The sequence below is a fragment of the Nicotiana tomentosiformis genome, chromosome 10, assembly GCF_000390325.3.
Source record: "Nicotiana tomentosiformis chromosome 10, ASM39032v3, whole genome shotgun sequence".
Classification (NCBI taxonomy): Eukaryota; Viridiplantae; Streptophyta; class Magnoliopsida; order Solanales; family Solanaceae; genus Nicotiana; species Nicotiana tomentosiformis.
Window position 1 is genome coordinate 49,368,779 of NC_090821.1, and position 23,206 is coordinate 49,391,984.

The following is a 23,206-nucleotide window of genomic DNA, read 5'->3' on the forward strand; positions in this document are numbered from 1 at the left end:
TAATACCATATTCTCTGTAACTGATCACTACTTAATGCTGTAGAATATTTTTTTTAGCGGGTGACAAACATTTATCTCACCTTTACGAGTATCGACTCCACATGTTATTCTCTCATGCTAAAATTAAATATGAACATATTTTACCCCATATACTCTTCTATATTTTATTTAGTCAATAAACTTCTCTTTTCTTCGGTTCTCATATCATTATTTATCAATTCATCTTCAAGAGCATAATTCAAACCCCGTCCTCCTTTTTTAAAAATCTTTTTTCTGTTTTTACCATAATTAATGCATGTGTTCATTAATAATATGTTTTCTTTAAAGTAAAATCGTGACTAATGACTTGCACTATTTTCTAATCAAATGAACTGAATGACACCAAAAGAAAAATTAGAAAAATCTCCAATAATATATTTGTTCAGTATTTTCACGAGGAATGTAAGTATTTAATTTAAAATACAAAATATTTATTCACAATTGAGTTATATTAGGAGGTGTTTATTTACTAATTTGTTTCTTTTGTTTTTCTTCCAAATATATATACATCGACGTAACCAAAACAGCAAATCTGCTCCATCTTTTGACCCACGGGCCACGACCACCCTCCTCCACCGTCAACTGCCGCCGGGTAATCAAGAATGGCACCAAAATCCGAAACCCACTCCTCACCAACCACCGCGGGAACCCAATTTTCCGATCCATCCAATGACTATTCAATCGACCCACTTTTCCACATCCTTCGTATCCTCCCATTCTCCTTCCTCCGCCCGCCAAAGCTCCGCCTAAAAATCCCAACCGTCACCCTTCCCTCCGCCATGACAGTTTATGGCCTGATCCTTTTAACCTACTTCATGGTCGTCTCCGGCATCGTTTACGACGTCATTGTTGAACCCCCTGGAATTGGATCAACACAAGACCGGTTCACTGGTGCTGTTAAACCGGTGGTTTTTTTACCCGGTCGAGTTAATGGTCAGTATATTATTGAAGGATTGTCGTCTGGGTTCATGTTTGTACTTGGTGGTGTTGGGATTGTGATGTTGGATTTGGCAACTGATAAGAACAGAGATAAGAGTGTTAAGGTTTCGTTTGCTTCAGCTGGGGTTGTGTTTGTTGTCATGGCTTATGTTATGAGTATGCTCTTTATCCGTATCAAGATCCCAGCTTATCTTCGCTGAAAGTTTAAGCCTTTTTCTTTGTTTTGATAATCAGTAATGGTTTTAGTTTGTGACTCTAAAGTTTAAAGAGCTACACATCTTATACTGTGGTAGAAGAGGAGTATGCTTAAGTTGATTTGGCTATTTTTGGCTTTTGATAGATTTGGTTAATGAAATGTATGCAATCTTGGATCCCATGAATGCATAGTAGAATACTGTTGTTTTTTTGCTTTTGTTATGAGTACGTTGTTTATTTGGCATTAAGATCCCAACTTATATTTGTTGAAAATGCTAGTTTTTTTTGCTGTTCTCTTTGTTTTTCTGATCAGTTTGTCTCTTTTAGGAATTTGCTGAATAGTTTAGTTTATCACTCTTTTAATGAGATGGATATGTGATACTGTTGCAAGAGGAGTAAGTGTTGAGGTATTTTTAGCTTTTGATAGATATGGATTATGAAATGGAGTTTCAATTTTGGATCTTTGAATGCATGGTAGAAAAGTGTTGCTAGAGGAGCTGCATTCAGCAATGTGGTTATTAGCAATTTGCTGTAGGATCTTATGAGTAATTAAAATCTCTCAAGTTTTATGGATGAATAACTAAGGCATTTGTTTTCATGTGCAATCGTGGACACTTTATAAGTGTCGACTCCAAATTAGGTGGAGTCAACTTTATGAATCCTTTGATCCGTTCCACTCTATTGAAGGTCCATTTCTTTCCAAAATTACTATAAAATGAGATTCTGAAGTGAAGTGGTTTCTAAAATGTTAGAACTGTTGAGCTATTTCTTTGACCAATCATCTGATAGAAGGGTGGAGAATATATTCTCAGTTAGAATGAATGGGATAAATGTGATGGAAATGGAAAAAAGAATTATTTTTTTTGTGGTGTTGAAGTTCTGTTTTCTTGGTCCTTTGTCTTGTGAAATTGAAGAAGATGCTGTATGTGCTCATCTCTACCGGAAACAACCTCTCAACCTGCACAAGGTAGGGGTAAGGATGCGTACACTCTACCCTCCCCAGACTCCACTTGTGGGATTTAACTGGGTATGTTGTTGTTGTTGGTGGTGTATATGCTCATCCATGGAGAATGGGAAACATCAGATGGATAGACATCAGAGTAAACTGGTTTCTAAAATGTTAGAACTGTTGAGCTATTTTGACCAATACATTCATAGTCTATTGTTTTGCTGACATGTTAACTTCCTTCATTGTTGAGCCTTTTTATAACAGAGACAAAGACTTCGTCCGAAATGCTTCTTCCTCTGTTTGCGTAAATTCTCTTGATTTGAACTGGCTTCCTTTTTAAGTTCATATCAATGAAGAAGTTCCATATTAATTCTTTTAGGAACCTGATACTAGTTACACTTGGCTTCCTTGTAACCCATTTTATCAATTCGTGATGTACTTAAACCTTGTTGTTACACCTCTGTCGATCTATTCTAGTACTCAAGCTCAATAGCAAACATCATATTTCTTATAGAACTTGTTTTGCGTGAGGGTCACGGCCTGGAGTTTCCATAATGCTTTCAGGTCTTTCCATTCCATGTTCTTCTGATCTTTTTGTATGAATAACTTCCGGCAGATTACTTTCTGAATCCATTTATAATCCAGCATAGTTTAGATGTATCTCGTTCAATTAGTCCGAAACTTGCGGACACTCTCATTTTGCTAAGATCCCTCATTCTCCACCTTGTGTAGTCTTCCCCTGTAATTGGATATCATCCAGAAATATTTCGATCTTTTACCATTTAGTAGCTGTCATGCCCACTCAAACTATGTTCTGGTGGTGGCATAATACCTTCCATGACTTCCTACTTCTTGAATGGCCAATGCATCTAGCCAACAACTTGTAATGCTGTGCTTTGATCTCACTGCTCTTAATCCCTATTCTCAGATCTCTTTGATTTCTCAGAAAGAAAAAGGGAATATTAACAGGGTTTTAAGGGAGCACTATCTCTTTTTCTGAAACGTCATTGAAGTGTGTTAACTAAACCTAAGTCAATTTGGTTACTGCTGAATGAATGGTACCTGGAGCCTTTCGAGTTGAAGGTACATGGTTAGGCTCATTCTGCTCTCATTCCTTTTGATCCTTAGTCAGCTCGTCTTTGTCTTGAAGCATTTAACTAGTGACTCTTTTGTTACCACATGTAGAATATCTTGTGTAGTCTGATAGGCTATAGAATCTATAGAATTTATGTATGTTAAGCTCCCCCCTTCTCTTCTCCTTACTTTTCTTTTGCCCCTCTTTAAAGTAAAGTTGTTGCTTAGCAATTGCAGTCTAGTCTCTTTAGCTCCTCGCTTTGAACTCAAAGAACACCTTCTTTTGGCTGATTGACTTCATTTCTGGTCTTCCGCTTTCTCAGCCGTTGCCTCTAAGGTCTAAATACTTATTTTGTTTAGTCAAATGATACGATTAAGATTTGAAATTCCTCTTTACCGAGGGAAGAGAGCGTGGATTAGGTATTTGGATTCTCCAAAGTCCAAACCATCATCTAGGACTTCTAGCATTTTCTTCCGGCAAAGAATTTTTAGGAGTCAAAAGTGTGCCTTTATAAGGCCGGGAAAAACTTCAAAATATGTCTTTTACGTAACTTGGGTAGCTGGGTGGACCAAAGTCATTGTGATTGCCTGTTGTAATCTTTCCTCCCCCTTCATACGTTTGATAAAAAAACATCACCTGTCTTTGATATAAGACATGTTAATAGTTGCCTTATTGTTGAATCTGGTCTATTGCAAATTAAACTCCAGCTGGGGGACTGCATCTTTTGATTGTTCTGGAGTAATAAACATTGTGCCCTCGTGTATATTGAAGTTGTAGGTCAATTGGACCGACACTAGATAGATTGAACCCTCATGTGTTGACTGGTATACTGATGAAATTTTGAGATTTTCTTGGTTGATGCAAAAGTTATTAGATGTTAAATGCACGACATATGAATTGATTTCAAAATCTTTTGCAGTTGCAGTTGATGTTAAATTACGTTACTTGTTAAGCAACTGCAAAAAAATTGAGTTTATTGGGACACAATGTCTTATGGGAAGAAGAAACTGGGACACAATGGATTAACCAGATGAGTTAAAAGAAAAGCGAAATAAAGCATACTTGACAACGGTAACTAATAAAAATGAGATAGTAAACTAATTTAGCGACTCACGATAGTAAACTATCTAATAAAAATGAGATAGTGTACCAAACAGCAATAAACCCCGCTACCAACACAACAGAAATGTGAACGCTGGCCATTGTTAGCTTTGTTCGTTCACAGTCACAACAGTATTTTTTTGTGCATATTTGGATATAACACCAGTAAGTAGAGCTTTCTCCTTGATTTTCAACCTGCACGACATTGCAACAGTTGGTAAGTAAGGCTAAAGAAATGATGCTAAACATAGGCGCAAATGTATGTTTACTCATGAGCTTATAGCTTACTTGCGCGCAGATCCTGGTATATTCAATTTTGGGACCTTCTCTTTCTTTTGCTTAGGCTTTTTCTTCTTCTCTTTTGCTTGGACTTTCTTCTCTTGTTCTGAGAAATCAGACTCTTCTCTAACATCTTGCTCATCACCTGAAGAGGACTCTGCAGAGAAAATTTCTGAATTTTCTGTATAATCATTTGTACGTGCTGATAAATCCTCCATCTCTACAACATCATGGTCAGTGGGAAGGTTTTCCTCTGAATCCGAGGAAAGGAAATCTGCATCAAAATCATCATCCAGGTCTCCTTGCAGATCAGGTATTTCTTGTTCAGGAGCATACTTAATTTCATCAACTGACTTTATAGCTGCGGACTTGGGTGATCCGAGATTTATCATCTCACACTTTATTTTCTTCTCAATCTTACCAAAACTTATACTTTGTCCAGAAAACATTTTCACAAACCTACAATGACAAATAATTTTTTGGTTTACGCAAAGAATGCAAGGTTAAAATTTAAATAGGCAACTGACCTAAATTTCAAACAAATATCAAACTGGTATTGTAAAGTAATTACCTAATACACATACAAAGTCACACAAGTTTTTAATCATATACGTGAACTATGGTTAGAAACCCAAAAAAAAAAAAAAGCTCAAAACCATCAGTGTACGTGGTGTTGTGATACTAATTAATTCGTTATGTTACAAGCTTCATCCTTTATTACTTCCGTATAGCCACAAACAACACAATGTCAGAGCAGGACCAAGAGAGAATCGAGGTATACAATCCATTTCTAAAGCATTACCTTTGTGCTTCATCTTTGGACTTGAAGTCAATATAAGCGAGGCCTTTGCAAATAGGATTCCTGGTCTTCTTGTTCCCCGTCACAACAGGGACTATGTTAGCTATTCCAGGAACTCCTTTGAAAGCCACTCGTAGATCTTTATCAATGTTCATTTTCTTAGGAAGATTGACCAAGCGCACACGTAATCCATCCTGAACATCTTTAGAAATTGTATAACTAAATCAGATGCTGCCAAGATAAACATGGTAGGAACAACAGTATTTGCAAAATGTCAAGTACAATTTAAAAGAGTAGGTCATTGAAGCTCCTTGAGGTCATTACTTTGTCCTCCAAACTCTTTTATTCTACTCCAAGCTTCTCGAAGTAATACTGAACTAGTTACATATGTTTGATTCCATAACATTCACACTTTTAGTTCCAAACTGTAGATCAAATATCTTATTTGTCTTGGAATAGACCAATTTCAACCCTGATAAAGTTTTTTTCTAATTGTTGGTTAGAGTTAAGAATGTAAAATAAAAGAGAAACAAGAAGTTAAAAAGGGAAAAAGGGACTAGAAAAAAGAAGGAGCTTAAAGAGAAGACGTGCGAGCATTTCAGTGCATATTTATAAACTTCCACATTGCAATTGTCTGTTTACTGTTCTGTTAGATATTTCCCTCTGTTAAGAAAATAGACCTTAGGCTTAATTCAATCTTAAAACTACCCAAGACTATACAAGGAGACAACAACCACTATGAGACATTTTAATATCTAATATCTCCTCGCATGCCTAGGATTAGACATCTGGAATGTGGATATATAATATGGAGGTCCAATATCAGGTAAATCAAGAAAAGGAATTGGTTAGGTCTGATACCATGTTAAAAGGATGGACCTTAAGCCTAAGTCAACCGCAAAAGCTAACCCACGAGGTGAGGATTGCCCAAGACATGTAAGGAGACAATAGCATGTTCCTTCAATCAACGTGTGGGACACTCTAATTTCTAACACCCTTTTCGCCTGTTTTAAAAACTTAAGATATCTGAGATATTTCTTTACCAATTGACCTAAGAAGTAATTCCAGAGAGGGACTCGGCCAATCTTTAACTCAACAAGGTATATTGGATGCTTTAATAGATGGTTTTGGTGTGTGTGTGTGTTTGGGGGGGGGGGGGGGGGTGACTAATTTATACTCTGATTCTATAATGTTATTGCAGAAAAGTGGTTAACTTTAGTTTAATTTCTCTAAAATAATATATTAGCATAAAAGAATCTGTATTCCTAAGTAAGATATTTATCAGACTAATTACAGACAATAGGTACTATAGGACTTCAGGCTATGCTAACAATCACAATACTTAGCTCAGCTCTTATTAATTCGTTAATATGATAAATGATTCATACTTGCGGGCAACTAATACATAGTTGAAATACATAATTTAATCATTTTGCCTCTAGCAAGATCCTATGTCCAGCAGAAGCTCATAACACATAACAGAAATTAATAAAAACCAAATATCAAAAGAAGTTACCTTTATCCTGCTGAACATGTTTAGAATTAGCTTTAACCGGATTGTTCTTGAGTTTATTAATATTTGCAAGCTGAGCTTTTTTACTCTGCTCAATTTCTTCCATCAACTTATCCTCAACAGAAGTATCATACACTTTATCTACTCCAAATCCACTAGGCTTGTTTTCTAACCACTTCTTCATATTCCTTAATGGAATTATTACCTCATCATCAGCGTCATCGTCATCGTCATCATCTCCTTCCACATCATCATCCTCATCCACTAAAAAATCATCATCATCAAGATTTTCCATTTCTACTACATTATTTTCACTTTTTTCTTCATCCTTGAGTGCAAAAATGCACACCCCAGTTCGTTTTTGCCACGGAAGAGAACGAATGCTTTGATGGGTCACTGTATTTGAAGGGAAAAACAACTGGGTTTGAGCAATCTTGGAATAAAGAGGAAGAATTTGTGAAATTGGGCTGTTATTAATGGTAGCACAATATTGGGGTTGCCTTGGAAAATTTCCCAGGCTAAGCATTGCTGCAGTGGAAGTTACAGACTTTTAGGTAATGGAATTGGGATGAAGCTCAAGAAAAGGTAGTGATGTCTTCTTGTTCTACTTGGGTTTATCAGTTAGTACTCCATCAGTTATCAGTATAAGCTTCAAGATAGGGGATTTATCAGAGGTTTTTGTGGGAAGATGAAGATATAAGATTTTTGTAGGCTTTAGTGAATTCTATTTGGGTTGGATTAGGAGCCCAAGTACAACTGGGTATTTGGGGGCAAGTGCATAGAACAGTCATTCTTAATATGCTATTTAAAGATTAGCCATTATTTATTTTATTTTAAAATTTTAAACTAAAAATATTAAATTAGGACAATTCAGGATATTTTTTCTTGAAAAATTAAATTGAAAAATTGAAATTTAAGACACACTGGCTAATTTCTAAAGAGCAACCATTTAGAGTAGCCATCTGATATCATTTCTACGTATTTTGGCATGAGACATATTTGGCCCAGTTATGCACCATTTGTGATGTTCTGTTTTCTGCTGGACTTGAGATTTACAACCTGGTTAGTTAGTTTTTCACCCCCTTTTTCTTTTGGAGATTATATTGTCTTCGGATATGGAGATTATTGGATTCAAATGAAATTTGCGCAAGTGGCCTTTTCTGAAGTCACTTTTTAAGTTCGGGTGGAACCAACCACTGAGATGCTTGTATTAGGGTAGACTACCTACATTATAAATATGATAAAAGAACTTCAAAAGAATGTTATTATTCACACCTAATTTATATTGTGAAAATTATTACTATGACATAATGTTTACAAGAAATAGTGTTTAATCCAAATAGTGAAAAATGGCTCATTTTCTCTTTTGTTCATGGGTATGGTGTTAGGTTAATTCTTCCTCAAATGTTACTACTATGTTTTAATTCTTGGTCTACAAGATTGGATTTCAAACTTGCTAAGTTGCAACACAATTCTTCCAATTTGCGGATAATTACACCGTCAATACTTCTCCTCGAGGAAAAAGGAAATGATTGATTGTGTTGTTTTGTACGTATAATGATAACATGATTTATCCTACTTCATGAAGATTATACTACTTGAGCTATTTTTCGCAAAGTCTGATGTGGGAGTTATGTAGTAGTACTGAAAAATTGCATTGGAAGTCGGAAAATGTTTTCTATAGTTCAAAATGAGACTTGATAATTGGGTAGCTGTCCATGAAGGTGATGTTAACTATGGGTGTTTAGCGAACGGGCTTGATCGGGCTGGACATGGAAAAAACAGTCCGTCCGGTTAGTAGGACGGGCTGGTTAGTGGGCTGGGATTGCCCGTCCGGGTTCGGGCTTATCGGGTTCGGACCGGGCCAAGTTTATTTTTTTATTTTTTTAGTGTATTATATTTCCTTTTTCAATATAATTGTTACTTGAGTGTTTGCAAACTTTTAAATAATAAAATAAGTATTTTAAGACATAAAATTAAACTTTTAAACTTTAAAGTTTAAAGTTTTAAATTTGAAATTTGAATTTTAAAATTTAAAAATTGAAATTAAGTGGCTGCATAAAATTATTTAATAAGACCAATATGTAAGGATCAAACTTCAATGGCTTTCATTTCATATTGTTATTGCATAATAATACTTTAGATTTACTTGTCTTATAAACAAACACATTAAGCTTAAATAAGTCTAACAAATTCAAAATAACACAAATTGTCTCAAATTAAATTAAATATAAATTTTTGGAGGACGCACAAGACAACCCTTGATATGCCTCCTCAAACCAGCTGTGCCCTCCCACTTTCGATGAACATTAAAGACTCGACCACAGTTCTTACACTTTACTTTGCCAACTTCTTCATTTTCTTCTACCAGTGTTCCCAAATATGTGAACACACTCTAGAAGCACAAGGCATGATTTAACTTGAACCTAACAAAAATGGTAACCACACTTCAAATGATAATTATAATTTTGTAGTGGTTACCGTAAATAATTGATAAAAATTAAAATATTAATTAATTGAGAACTTGAGAGCAATAAGCAATTCAATAATCAAAAGGGAATTAAGAGAGAATTAGAGTAGAAGAAGAGACCAAGTTGTGAAAAAAATGAAGAAGAAGGGGGCTATTTATAGTAATTAAAAGGCTAAGAATGTAATTTATCAATTATTAGGGGTGGATGGGTTATTTTAGTAAGGGGATAGTCCGAAATGGCTAAAAGTGTAAAAAAAATGGCCGTTGCCCAGCTGTCATTTTTTATTTTGACCGGTCAGAATTTAAAAATAAAATAAAATTACAACATAAATCGGACTGGAAGGGTTAGCGGGCTAGCCGGGTTCCGGTGCACCGGTAGCCAAAAAAGGCCCGACCCCGTCCCACCCCTTACCCTAGCCAACCCGTCCCGGAACCCGGCTAGCCCGTCCCACCCCTTACCGAATCTAGCCAACAAATGTTTTCATGCACTTAAGGCCAAATAGGTCTGAAGTTAAAAAAATTGAACTTCAGATACACTTAAGTCAAGTCTGAAGTGCTGCTAATGTTTTCATGCACTTAAGGCCAAATAGGTCTAAAGTACAAATTACCCAGAAACTAAATTTATTCTTCGAATTTTAACAATTCAATACACGATTTAACACTTAAATCTACTCCAAATTAACTCAAATTTGAAACATAACCTCCAAATATCATCAAGAACAAACCTCAATCATCAATTTGTCAAAACAACAATAAATCTAACAAACCGATTTGCAGCTACGAAGAAAAAGAAACTCTAAGCACTAGTAAAAAATAAAGCGTTACGGCAGCTCACTACCGTAAAACACCTTGAACCACCTTAAAATATGCTCACAAACACCATATAAATTTATGGTCACCTTTATTTTCACAGCGAAGAAGAAGAAGAAAGAGGAGGAGGAGAAAAAGATCTGAAGTTGTCTATACTTTTGGTACTCTTTAAAAAAAAATTAAAAAGTGGATACATGTTAAATGAGGGAGAATAAATAGGGCGCCCCAAGAAATTTTTATCCCCGTTTGTCACTTTAGCTTCAAATAATTTTTTGAAAATAACGCAAAGTGACTATTTGGGCTAACTTGATGGGGTGAAGTACACAAATAGCCCTGAAGGCGTCAGTATGAAGAATGTACTGAGTATGTAAAGCTGATAATATACTTGTAAGCCAAAAACATAACATAGAAGATACATGTCACGACCCAAAACTACGTGATCGGCACCCGGCATACGATCCAACCCGGATGAATCAAACCGTACAAGAATGTTCATCTATATGCGAAATAGATACATGGGAAGCCTTTTTGAAAACACGATCATTTTAAATGATTAAAATCAAAAATAAAATAAAAAATATTTAAATCCATCATTTTCAATAATTGAAAAGCACAAAAGAATAGCAATATTTCTTTCATGCATACCATATGAATAACTCTCTATTAAAGCTCCAAAAGAATAACAACTGTTTATGGAATCTCTAAGACACAAGGATGAAATAAATACTTGAAACCCTCCCCTCCCCCCTCCCCCCAACCAAAAGTAAGTAAGATCAACATGAAGGCTACCTCGGAATAGAAGTGGTGCCTTACTATATGCCTCAGAAAGAGAGTCATCCTAGCCTCATCCGCTCATCATGTACCACGTCTCATCCTGAAAACATGCAAAGTAAGCGGGACCCTGGAGAGGGGCCCTTGAGGGCTGAATATACCATCGCGGTACTCAATAAGTGTCATAGACTCTTTCTAACTCAAATTCCTGGGATAAGATTTTACAAAAATAATGCGACCAACATTTGATATGAAACGATAACAATTATATCAATTCATATTCTTTATCATTTAGAATGAAAGGCCTAGAAAAATTTAAATCATGATACAAATCTTTTAAAACGTTTATATCAACCTATGATTTTAATAAGAATCATGCAAAACTATTTCAATTTCAAAAAGTGTCACGACCCGAAATTTTCCACCGACGGGACCGTGATGGCACCTAACATTCCACTTGCTAGTTAACAATAATTAACTAAGATAAAATATAATAAGTACGGAATATTATAAAACTGTATTAATCCCTACCACCCGGATCTGGAGTCACAATTCACGAGCATTCTAGAATTTACTACAAGTAATAGTCTGAAAGAAATATAACTATGTGAATGAAAAAAATAGTAGAACAGAAAAGATAGACGGGGACTTCAAGGTCTGTGAACGCCGACAGATCTACCTTGATTCTTTGGACAGTGGACCAATAGCAAAAATCTCGATCAACCCGAGCCGGTATCAAAATCTGCATAGAAAGTGCAGAGTGCAGTATCAGTACAACCGACCTCATGTACTGGTAAGTGTCGAGCCTAACCTCGACGAAGTTGTGACGAGGCTAAGGTAAGGCACCTACAAATCAACCTGTACAATTTAACAGTGTATATACAAATAATAGAAATAAAGAACTAAACAGGAAACGTCGGGAGGGGAACATACTGAGGGGAATGCAAGATAAAGAACTACTACAAAATGATCATCGGAGCAGTCAATATACCAGGAATCAACAGGAATAGTGAATACAGTAAGAAAAAATGCACGACATCACCCTTCGTGCTTTTACTCTCAATCTCATCATAAAATAAATAGAAACGACACGGCATCACCCTTCGTGCATTAACTCTCATATCATGGCACGACATCACCCTTCCTGAATTAACACTCACAACATGGCGCGGTATCACCCTTTGTGCTTTTACACTCATAATATGGCACGTCATCACCCTTCGTGCATTAACACTCATATCATGGCACGACATCACTCTTCGTGCATTAACACTCACAATATGGTACGACATCACCCTTGCATTATCACTCATAATATGGCACGGCATCACCCTTCGTGCATTAACACTCACAATATGGTACGGCATCACCCTTTGTGCATTAACAATCTCCCTTACCATAATGCAATGCATAAATAACAACAGGGAGATCGAATACCAAGTACAAACCTTACTTCAATATTTAGTTCCATAACATCAGTCTCAACTTTGAAATAAAAACTCAATTATCACCAGAAAATCCGTAAACATGATAAGAACGATAAATTGAACAACACTAGTATAACACATAGCAATTAGGCATGGGAATGAGACAATATAAAAAAAATTGAGAAACATGGAAAACAGATAAATTGGCGGCGCATAAGTACTCGTCATCTCACATATACGCCGCTCACATGAATTTCACTTAGCAAATAATCTAAGGTTCCTAATTCACTCAAGTCAGGGTTAGACACAACACTTACTTCGCTCCGAAGGCCACTTAATTCTCAATCACAGCTTTTTCTTTGGAATTCACCTCCAAACAACTCTTATCTATTCAAAAATGACTCAATAATTTCAAATATTGCTTAACAAATCAATTATATTGCATAAATTAAATTCCCCAAATTTTCCTCCAAAAGGTTGAAAAATTGACCCGGGCCCGCTTGGTCAAAATCCGAGGTTCGGACCAAAATCCTTTTACCCATTCACCCCCGAGTCCGAATATGTAATTAGTTTTGGAATCCGACCTCAAATTGAGGTTTAAATCTCCAAATTTTTGAAATTCCTAGTTTCTACCCAAAACCCCTAATTCTACCATGAAAACCTTAGATTTTAGGTTGAAATCTTGTAAAATATAGTGAAAGATTGAAAGAAACCAGTTTAGAATCATTTACCTATGATTTGGGGAAGAAATGGTCTTTGAAAAATCGCCTCTTGTGTTTTAGGTCTTGAAAATTTGGAAAATGAATGAAAATTCCCGTCCAAAAGTCATTTTGATCAGCTACAGATGTCGCATTTGCGACCTGAGCTTCGCAAATGCGAAGCTCGCAAATGCAAAGGAGTTATCGCAAATGCGAAGCCCTTCACACTTCTACTGCCTTCGCAAATGCGAAGATAAGTTCGCAAATGCGACCTTGAATCTTCGCAAATGCGACTAAATGATCGCATTTGCGATCACTGCCCTTCCCCGACTCCCTTCGCAAATGCGAAAGAAAACTCGCAAATGCGAAAACTATTGGCCCAGCTTCTCTTCGCATTTGCGATGAGAAGTTCGCAAATGCGAACCTCTCAGAGGTCGCAATTGCGATGCCAGATCTCGCAAATGCGAGATCAGAGGCCTGCAATAATATCAGATGCCCAACATATTTTTCAAGCCAAATCTCACTCCGTAGCCTATCCGAAACTCACCCGAGCCCTCGGGGCTCCAAACCAAACATGCACACAAGTTTAAAAATATCATACGAACTTGCTCGCACAGTCAAATCGCAAAAATAACACCTAAAACTATGAATTTAGTACCAAATCAAATGAAATTTTCAAAAACACTTTAAAATTCATATCTTCTCAACTAGACGTCCGAATCACGTCAAATCAACTCCGTTTCTCACCAAATTTCACAGACAAGTCTTAAATATCATAATAAACCTGTACCGGGCTCCAAAATCAGAATACGGACCCGACACTAACAATGCCAAACATCAATCAAGTCTTAAAAACAATTAATTTTCAAACTTTTGATTTGCATCAAAAATTCATAGCTTGAGCTAGGGACCTCCGAATTCGATTCCGGACATATATCCAGGTCCCATAATTTGATACGGACCCACTGGGACCGTCAAAACATGGATCCGAGCCCGTTTACCAAAAATATTGACCAAAGTCAACTAAAATCAACTTTTAAGGCATAAATTCTTATTTTTATCAATTTTCAACATAAAAGTTTTCCGGAAACCTGCCCGGACTGCGCACGCAAATCGAGAAGGGTAAAAATGAGATTTTTAAGGCTTAAGAGCGCATATTCGAGTTCTAAAACGTAAGATGACCTTTTAGGTCATCACATTCTTCACCTCTAAAACAACCGTTCGTCCTCGAACAGACATAGAAAAGTACCTGGGCTGGTGAAAAGGTGGGGATATCAACTCCGTATATTGGACTCGGACTCCCAAGTAGTTGCCTCAATAGGCTGACCTCTCCACTGCACTCTAACTGAAGAGTAACTCTTTGATATCAACTGGCGAACTTGCCGGGCTAGAATTGCCACCGGTTCCTCCTCGTAAGTCAAATCCTTGTCCAACTGGACAGAGCTGAAATCTAACACATGGTATGGGTCACCATGATACTTTCGAAGCATGGACACATGGAATACCGGATGAACAACTGCTAAACTAGGTGGCAACGCAAGCCTGTAAGCTACCTCTCCCACTCTCTCAAGAATCTCAAAAGGTCCGATATACCTAGGGCTCAACTTGCCCTTCTTTCCGAACCTCATCACACCCTTCATGGGTGATACCCAGAGTAACACTCTCTCTCCGACCATGAATGCAACATCACGAACTCTACAGTCGGCATAACTCTTTTGCCTGGACTGAGCTGTGCGAAGTCGATCTTGTATAATCTTGACCTTGTCCAAGGCCTCCTAAACTAAATCTGTACCTAATAACCGAGCCTCCCCCGGCTCAAATCACCCAACTGGCGACCTACACTATCTACCATATAATGCCTCATAGGGAGCAATCTGAATGCTCGACTGGTAGCTGTTATTATAGGCAAACTCCGCTAACGGCAAGAACTGATCCCAAGAACCTCCAAAGTCAATAACATAGGCGCAGAGCATATCTTCCAAGATCTAAATAGTACGCTCGGATTGCCCGTCCGTCTGAGGATGGAATGTGGTGCTCAACTCAACCCGCGTACCCAACTCACGCTGTACTGCCCTCCAAAAGTGTGAGGTAAACTGCGTACCTCGATCAGAAATGATAGACACAGGCACACCTTGAAGGCGGACAATCTCACGAATGTAAATTTCAGCTAACCTAACTGAAGAATAGGTAACCGCCACTGGAATGAAATGTGCTGACTTGGTCAACCTGTCAACAATGACCCGAACTGCATCAAATTTTCTTTGAGTCCGTGGGAGCCCAACAACAAAATCCATTGTGATACGCTCCCACTTCTACTCAGGAATTTCTAACTTCTGAAGCAAACCACCAGTTCTCTGATGCTCGTACTTAACTTGTTGACAATCCAGACACCGAGCTACATATGCAACTATATCCTTTTTCATTCTCCTCCACCAATAATGTTGCCGCAAATCTTGATACATTTTGGCGGTACCTGGATGAATAGAATACCTGGAACTGTGTGCTTATTCAAGAATTAATTCACGAAGCCCATCCATATTAGGCACTCTAATATGACCCAGCATTCGTAGAACCCCATCTTCCCCCACAGCAACCTGTTTGTCATCATCGTGCCGCACCGTGTCCTTAAGGACAAGTGAATGAGGATCATCATACTGCCTCTCTCTGATGTGCTCATATAAAGAAGACCGAGCGACTGTGCAAGCTGGAACCCGACTGGGTTCTGAAACATCTAACCTCACGAATTGATTAGCCAAAGTCTGAACATCTGCAGCTAATGGCCTCTCACCAACCGGAATATACGCTAGACTGCCCATACTCACAGGCTTTCTACTCAAAGCATCGGCCACCACATTGGCCTTTCTGGGGTGATACAAAATGGTGATATCATAGTCTTTCAACAACTCCAACCATCTTCTCTGTTTCAAATTAAGATCCTTTTGTTTGAACATATACTGAAGGCTACGATGATCAGTAAATACCTCACACGAGACATCGTAGAGGTAATGCCTCCCAATCTTCAGCGCATGAACAATGGCTTCAAATTCCAAGTCATGAACATGATAATTCTTCTCGTGAACTTTCAATTACCATGACGCATATGCAATTACCCTGCCATCTTGCATTAATACTGCACCAAGCCCAATATGAGATGCATCGCAATACACCATATAAGATCCTGAACCTGTGGGTAATACCAACACTGGCGTCGTAGTCAAGGCAGTCTTGAGCTTCTGAAAGCTCAACTCACACTCGTCTGACCATCTAAATGGGGAACCCTTTTGGGTCAATACGGTCTTAATAGTTGTTCATAATCAATTACAGAATCGTCAATTAACTTCATGTGAACAAAAATCTCGTTTCAAACCTTCACAATACTAATAACGAGATGCGAGGCATGAAGACCTCATAATTATTTACCCGAATTAACAAGTCACATTTAACGCCACCTGGGCGGGCACCTACCTCGTAGGTTACAACTCAATATTACAACACGAATTTGGCAAGTATGCACAGAGAATTTCATACAAAAAAATTTCAAATAGGCTTAGTAGGCATGGCTCCCTATTAGTACTATAGTACAAATTTAATTTCACAAGGGAGAATTTAAACACAAGAATTTTTATCAAAAGAATCTCGTCCTTATATAACTTTCACCGCAGCTCATAGCCCTGTTTAAATATATCAATTTATTTTAAAATGCGAGGACCTCGGCCTCAGTTCTGAATCACAAGTAATATGCACATTTTGCCAATCTAAACTTTCCATTTTCTCCTTTTAAATAACTTTCGTTAAACAAAATCACAGCACATAATGAACCCCACACTGGTAGGGCATATAATTCATAATTTGTAATTAATTATTCGTAAATTACATCAAAACTTACCGAAATGAGTAGCACAAAGCCACCTTTAGCCTCACAGCTCTTATTAGAGACCAACATGGAATGATAGGCGTAGTTATCTCCATAAAACCTCCCAACAGGAGTAAACACATAAGTAGATTATAGAATTACGAAGCTCACTCATAAGTGGAGCACAATAGGAGGACTCGTCTTGATACTCAGAACCGAATTAAGTTAAGTAAATTATTCCTTTATTTTAAATCGAGGTCGTACCTATAACGACACCATCTGATGTAACTACCTTTGCCATTCCATAAAACAAATATAACAACGACTGGGTATCCACCTCTAGGACGCCTTCTACCCGCCTGTCCTCCACCCCTAACTGATTGTGTGGGTGGTGCGGTAACTGCAATGGGACACGTAGCCTAAGTGCTTTGATGAAATATATCTCTCCCGAGTCTGGGACAATTTTCTCATGATATGCCTAGTATCACCGTATTCATAACAACCCCTTTGCGGGTTTGGATGCTCATATTGAGTTTGTGCCAGATAACTGGAATAACCATTTTAGGAAACTCATGTCAGTGGTGCATTAAAAAAAAACTTACTGGAGCACCTCGATTAATCCGATGTGCGAACTGGGCTGGCCGGCTGCCTGAGCCCCCGCCATAATGATTTATACTCGCAGAGTAGAATCCACTGAGTCCCCCAGAACATCGAGACATCTTGGCCTCCTTAGTTTCCTTTTTCCTCACCCGAACACGTTCTAATATCTTGGCAATTTCTACCACTAGTGGAAATGAAGTATCAGCCTGTAGCTCCCGAGTCATACAAAATTTTATGATCATAATTGAGTCCTTTAATGAGTCTGTAGACTCGCTCTCTGGCTGTAGGAAGCAAAGTAGGAATATGACAGGCTAACTTATTGAACCTGATGGCATATTATGACACCGTCATGGTGACCTGAGCAATTGTTCAAACCCTATGCGCCATGCATTACGGAGAGTCCAGGAAACAAACTCTTTCAAAAGTATTTCTGAGAACCGAGCCAAGTGGGCGGTGTTGTATTAGCTGGTCTGTCCTCTTCATAGGCTTGCCAAAAACACATGTGGAGAATTATCTTTCCCAAGTCCAATTTCTTCTTTGATATGCTGACTCAACACTGTTGAGCTGACCTATTTCTTAACATACTCTTCGATTCTTCTTTGGGTTAAGCTTTACCCCTATTTATATACAATGATCACAAAAGTAGAGCTCCATACAGATAATTCTTAGTTCAGAATCTCATCAACCACTGTACTTCCTCCGAAGCACCCCAAAATTCACATCCGTGACGTCCACGCTGAGTAGACCTTCTGTAAATTTAATGTTGTTTCTCTAACTCCTTTGGTACTGAAGTATAAGATTATTACGGAGGCAGACATACCGCAAGTCCCAACCTTATCCTCTACAAAATCTCAGGCGAAGTATAAGATTATTACGGAGGCAGACATACCGCAAGTCCCAACCTTATCCTCTACAAAATCTCAGGCCTTAAACACATGTAAATTTTGGGGAACCTTTCAGTACCACATATATACATTTCAGGCCAAAACTGATATAACACATGACCCTGCAATCCATCCATTGATAGTGGACTTCCCCCCACTCGGTGCGAAGTCATAGTTCACCACGTTTGATGATCCATAATAATAACCTTCACAGCTCGTATAAATCAACTAGATGCTAAGGTCCGTTGCACCCCTCACATGATTCACTAGTTGATCTCTCAATATGTTCGCATCTTCAGTCGGAACCATACGTTGAGGTAATGTTGAGCATCTATGGCTCTCTGTAATCCATCTGCGGCATCACAAACTGTTGACGTACAATTGATATCGAGTGCGTAATATCATACATGAGTGGATACAAAGGAATATAAGATATATGTTTCAAGATAGATCAATGCCGCACGATAAGGAATGAAAGAAGTGAATCTGTTCCTAAACTCCATAGCCTCTGAGAGATAAGTACAGACGTCTCTGTACCGATCCTTCAGACTCTACTAAGCTTGCTCGTGAATCGTGAGACCTATGTAACCTAGTGCTCTGATACCAACTGTCACGACCCGAAATTTTCCACCGACGAGACCGTGATGGCGCCTAACATTCCACTTTCTAGGCAAGCTAACGTTAGAGAATCATTAAACCAATTCCTTATTTCCATTCAATAATTAACAATAATTAACTAAGATAAAATATAATAAGTGCAAAATATTATAAAACTGTATTAATCCCTACCACCCGGATCTGGAGTCACAATTTACGAGCATTCTAGAATTTACTACAAGTAATAATCTAAAAGAAATATAATTGTGTGAATGAAAGAAATAGTAGAACAGAAAAGATAGACTGGGACTTCAAGGTCTGTGAACGCCGACAGATCTACCTTGAGTCTCCGGATAGTGGACCAATAGCAAAAATCTCGATCAACACGAGCAGGTATCAAAATCTACACAGAAAGTGCAGAGTGTAGTATTAGTACAACCAACACCATGTACTGGTAAGTGTCGAGCCTAACCTCGAAGAAGTAGTGACGAGGCTAAGGCAAGGCACCTACAAATCAACCTGTACAATTTAACAGTGTATATACAAATAATAGAAATGAAGAACTAAACAGGAAACGTTGGGAGGGGAACATACTGAGGGGAATGCAAGATAAAGAACTACTACAGAATGATATTCAGAGCAGTCAATATACCAGGAATCAATAGGAATAGTGAATACAGTAAGGAAAAATGTACGGCATCACCCTTCGTGCTTTTACTCTCAATCTCACCATAAAATAGATAGAAACGACATGGCATCACCCTTCGTGCATTAACTCTCATATCATGGCACGACATCACCCTTCGTGCATTAACACTCACAATATGGCACAGTATCACCCTTCGTGCTTTTACACTCATAATATGGCACAACATCACCCTTCGTGCATTAACACTCATATCATGGCACGACATCACCCTTCATGCATTAACACTCACAATATGGCACGACATCACCCTTCGTGTATTATCACTCACAATATGGCATGACATCACCCTTCATGCATTAACACTCACAATATGGAACGGCATAATCCTTCGTGCAATAACACTCTCCCTTACCATAATGTAATGCATAAATAACAACAGGAAGATCGAATAACAAGTACAAACCTTACTTCAACATTTGGTTTCATAATATCAATCTCAACTTTGAAATAAAAACTCAATTATCACCAGAAAATCCGTAAACACGATAAGAACGATAAATTGAACAACACTAGTATAACACATAGTAATTAGGCATGGGAATGAGACAATATAAGAAAAACTAAGAAGCATGGAAAACAAGTAAATTGGCGGCGCATAAGTACTCGTCACCTCACATATATGCTGCTCACATGAATTTCATTTAGCAAATAATCTAAGGTTCCTAATTCCCTCAAGTTAGGGTTAGACACAATACTTACCTCGCTCCGAAGGCCACTTAATTCTCAATCACAGCTTTTCCTTTGGAATTCACCTTCAAACCACTCCTATCTATTCAAAAATGACTCAATAATATCAAATATTGCTTAAGAAATCAATTATATTTCATAAATTAAAATTCCCAAATTTTCTTCCAAAAGGTTGAAAAATCGACCCCGTGCCCGCTTGGTCAAAACACGAGGTTCGGACCAAATCTTTTTACCCATTCACCCCCGAGCCTGAATATGTAATTAGTTTTAGAATCCGACCTCAAATTGAGGTCTAAATCCCCAAATTTCCAAAATCCGTAGTTTCTACCCAAAACCCCTAATTCTACCATGAAAACCTTAGATTTTAGGTTGAAATCTTGTAAAATGTAGTGAAAGATTGGAAGAAACCAGTTTAGAATCACTTACCTATGATTTGGGGAAGAAATGGTCTTTGGAAAATTGCCTCTTGTGTTTTAGGTTTTGAAAATTTGGGTAATGAATGAAAATTCCCGTCCAAAAGTCATTTTGATCAGCTGCAGATGTCTAATTTGCGACCTGAGCTTCGCAAATACGAAGCTCGCAAATGCAAAGGAGTCGTCGTAAATGCGAAGCCCTTCACACTTCTGCTGCCTTCGCAAATGCGACTAAATGATCGCATTTGCGATCACTGCCCTTCCTCGACTCCCTTCGCAAATGCGAAAAGTATTGGCCCAGCTTCTCTTTGCATTTGCGATGAGAAGCTCGCAAATGCGAACCTCTTAGAGGTCGCAATTGCGATGCCTGATCTTGCAAATACGAGATCAGAGGCCTACAATAATATCAGATGCCCAGTAGTGTTTTCCAAGCCAAATCTCACTCCGTAGCCTATCTGAAACTCACCCGAGCCCTCGGGGCTCCAAACCAAATATGCACACAAGTCTAAAAATATCATACGAACTTGCTCGCGCGATCAAATTGTCAAAATAACACCTAGAACTATAAATTTAGCACCAAATCATATGAAATTCTCAAAAACACTTTAAAATTCATATCTTCTCAACTGGACGTCCGAATCACGTCAAATCAACTCCGTTTCTCACCAAATTTCACAGACAAATCTTAAATATCATAATGAATCCATACCGGGCTCCGGAACCAGAATACGGACCCGGCACTAACAATTTCAAACATCAATCAATTCTTAAAAATAATTAATTTTTACTTTTAATTTTCATCAAAAATTCATAGCTTGAGCTAGGTACCTCCGAATTCGATTCCAGGCATACGCCCAGGTCCCATAATTCGATACGGACCTACTGGGACTGTCAAAATATAGATCCGGGCCTGTTTATCAAAATTGTTGACTGAAGTCAACTAAAATCAACTTTTACGGCATAAATTCTTATTTTCATTAATTTTCAACATAAAAGCTTTCCGGAAACCTGTCTGGACTGCGCACGCAAATCGAAAAGGGTAAAAATAAGATTTTTAAGGCTTAAGAGCGCAGAATCGAGTTCTAAAATATAAGATGACCTTTTAGGTCATCACACAAAGTCTTTGAAATCACATCGGCTCCTTAGGCCTAAACATAACAAAATTTTCTCTAACCTTTTTACCGGGAGTACATGTATTTGACCCTACTTGTCTGAGCGGCTTCCCGTAGTGCCATTCGAGTCGATTCAATCTCTTTACTTTAAGTAATGATTATTTGCCCTCACAATGGGGGACTTTATCCCACAAACCTCGGCTTAGCCTTGGAATGTGTCCCTATACCTACATGTATAGTTTCATGGTAACGAACTCAATATTCGTACCAATCTCGGTGGTCTCTACTAGTAACTCCCAAAATAATTGATATTCCAAAAATAGATTCATAGCTAAATAGCCTCAAAGGATCTATTTTATCAAATCATAGCTCATGAACAAACTAAACACTTTGAATAAAAATCAAACACATAATCTTTACATGTTGAAGCCTCTAGCAATTTAATATCCATCCTTCCATGATATAACGGGTGCTATCCAATAATCAAGTTTCAAAAGAAATTCTTTTCATAGAGATACTTCTATAGCACTTAAATATTTTATATTCTTTCCAATATACAAGTTTAAATAAAACTTATAACGTTTTCGTCAAGCATCATTAGACTTAAAATATTTAGAAACAAGAATTTTCAATTATAAAACAACTAGACTTTATTTATGAAACACAACTCAAACTACATGGTGACATTCTTTCCCGCTTGTCCCCACAAGTACGGATGCACATTTATAAACAAACTCACGTAATAACTCAAATATAATTTTATAAAAAATCCCTCAATAAGAGTAAGTTTTAATCAACTTAACTCAAGTCCAAGCTTCAAACTACTACCATGATGCTCCAATTTATTTAAAATACCCAAACTCCATCAACACGTCGATATCTACATTTATGAGTTCGCATATATCATTAACGCGTCATGACAATACCAATTAAACCAACTAAGCACCTAACACTTAGTTCCAACTTCACAATTTTCACAAAAATTCTTATTTCGCCATTTGAAGGTTAATCCTTGAATGTTAAGTCCAATTCATCTATTAAATGTGATTTGGAATCTAGCCGTTCCATTAGAAACTCAAAACGACGTCGCTCAAATAAACCTAACACTGTTCATCTTCCCTACCAACAAGCTTTTCAATGTCAAAGTTAGGGTTCATCTATTCCACTCTTTCAAATACTTTTACAAATCATAAGTAATATTAAATCACTCATTTATACTCCATAAATAAGTTTCAAGTAGTGAAAATTTCAAGCAAACCCTAGAAAATCCCTCTTTTGGTGTTCTT

At 37.6% G+C, this 23,206-nt stretch overlaps 2 protein-coding genes across 2 annotated transcripts; one reads left to right on the top strand and one right to left on the bottom strand.

The window, feature by feature from the left end:
* The first annotated feature begins 524 nt into the window (after positions 1-524).
* Positions 525-1,446, top strand: LOC104115763 (uncharacterized). The gene has a single exon (XM_009626455.4). It carries the CDS (start codon positions 642-644, stop codon positions 1,176-1,178), a length of 537 nt encoding a protein of 178 aa, XP_009624750.1. The 5' UTR covers positions 525-641; the 3' UTR covers positions 1,179-1,446.
* Positions 1,447-4,188: 2,742 nt separating this feature from the next.
* LOC104115762 (uncharacterized) lies at positions 4,189-7,568 on the bottom strand. The gene is made up of 4 exons (XM_009626454.4): positions 6,893-7,568; positions 5,380-5,578; positions 4,587-5,036; positions 4,189-4,493 (listed from the first exon to the last, which is right to left on the bottom strand). The coding sequence occupies exons 1-4, from the start codon at positions 7,413-7,415 to the stop codon at positions 4,403-4,405; spliced, it is 1,263 nt and encodes a 420-aa protein (XP_009624749.1). The 5' UTR covers positions 7,416-7,568; the 3' UTR covers positions 4,189-4,402.
* Positions 7,569-23,206: the final 15,638 nt, after the last annotated feature.

Coding starts and splice junctions, on each gene's coding strand:
- LOC104115762 (XM_009626454.4), bottom strand. CDS start 7,415: ATGCTTAGCCTGGGAAATTTTCCAAGGCAACCCCAATATTGTGCTACC. Junction 5,579..6,892: donor ACATGTTCAGCAGGATAAAG/GTAACTTCTTTT, acceptor CAATTTCTAAAG/ATGTTCAGGATGGATTACGT. Junction 4,494..4,586: donor ATACCAGGATCTGCGCGCAA/GTAAGCTATAAG, acceptor AATGTCGTGCAG/GTTGAAAATCAAGGAGAAAG.
- LOC104115763 (XM_009626455.4), top strand. CDS start 642: ATGGCACCAAAATCCGAAACCCACTCCTCACCAACCACCGCGGGAACC.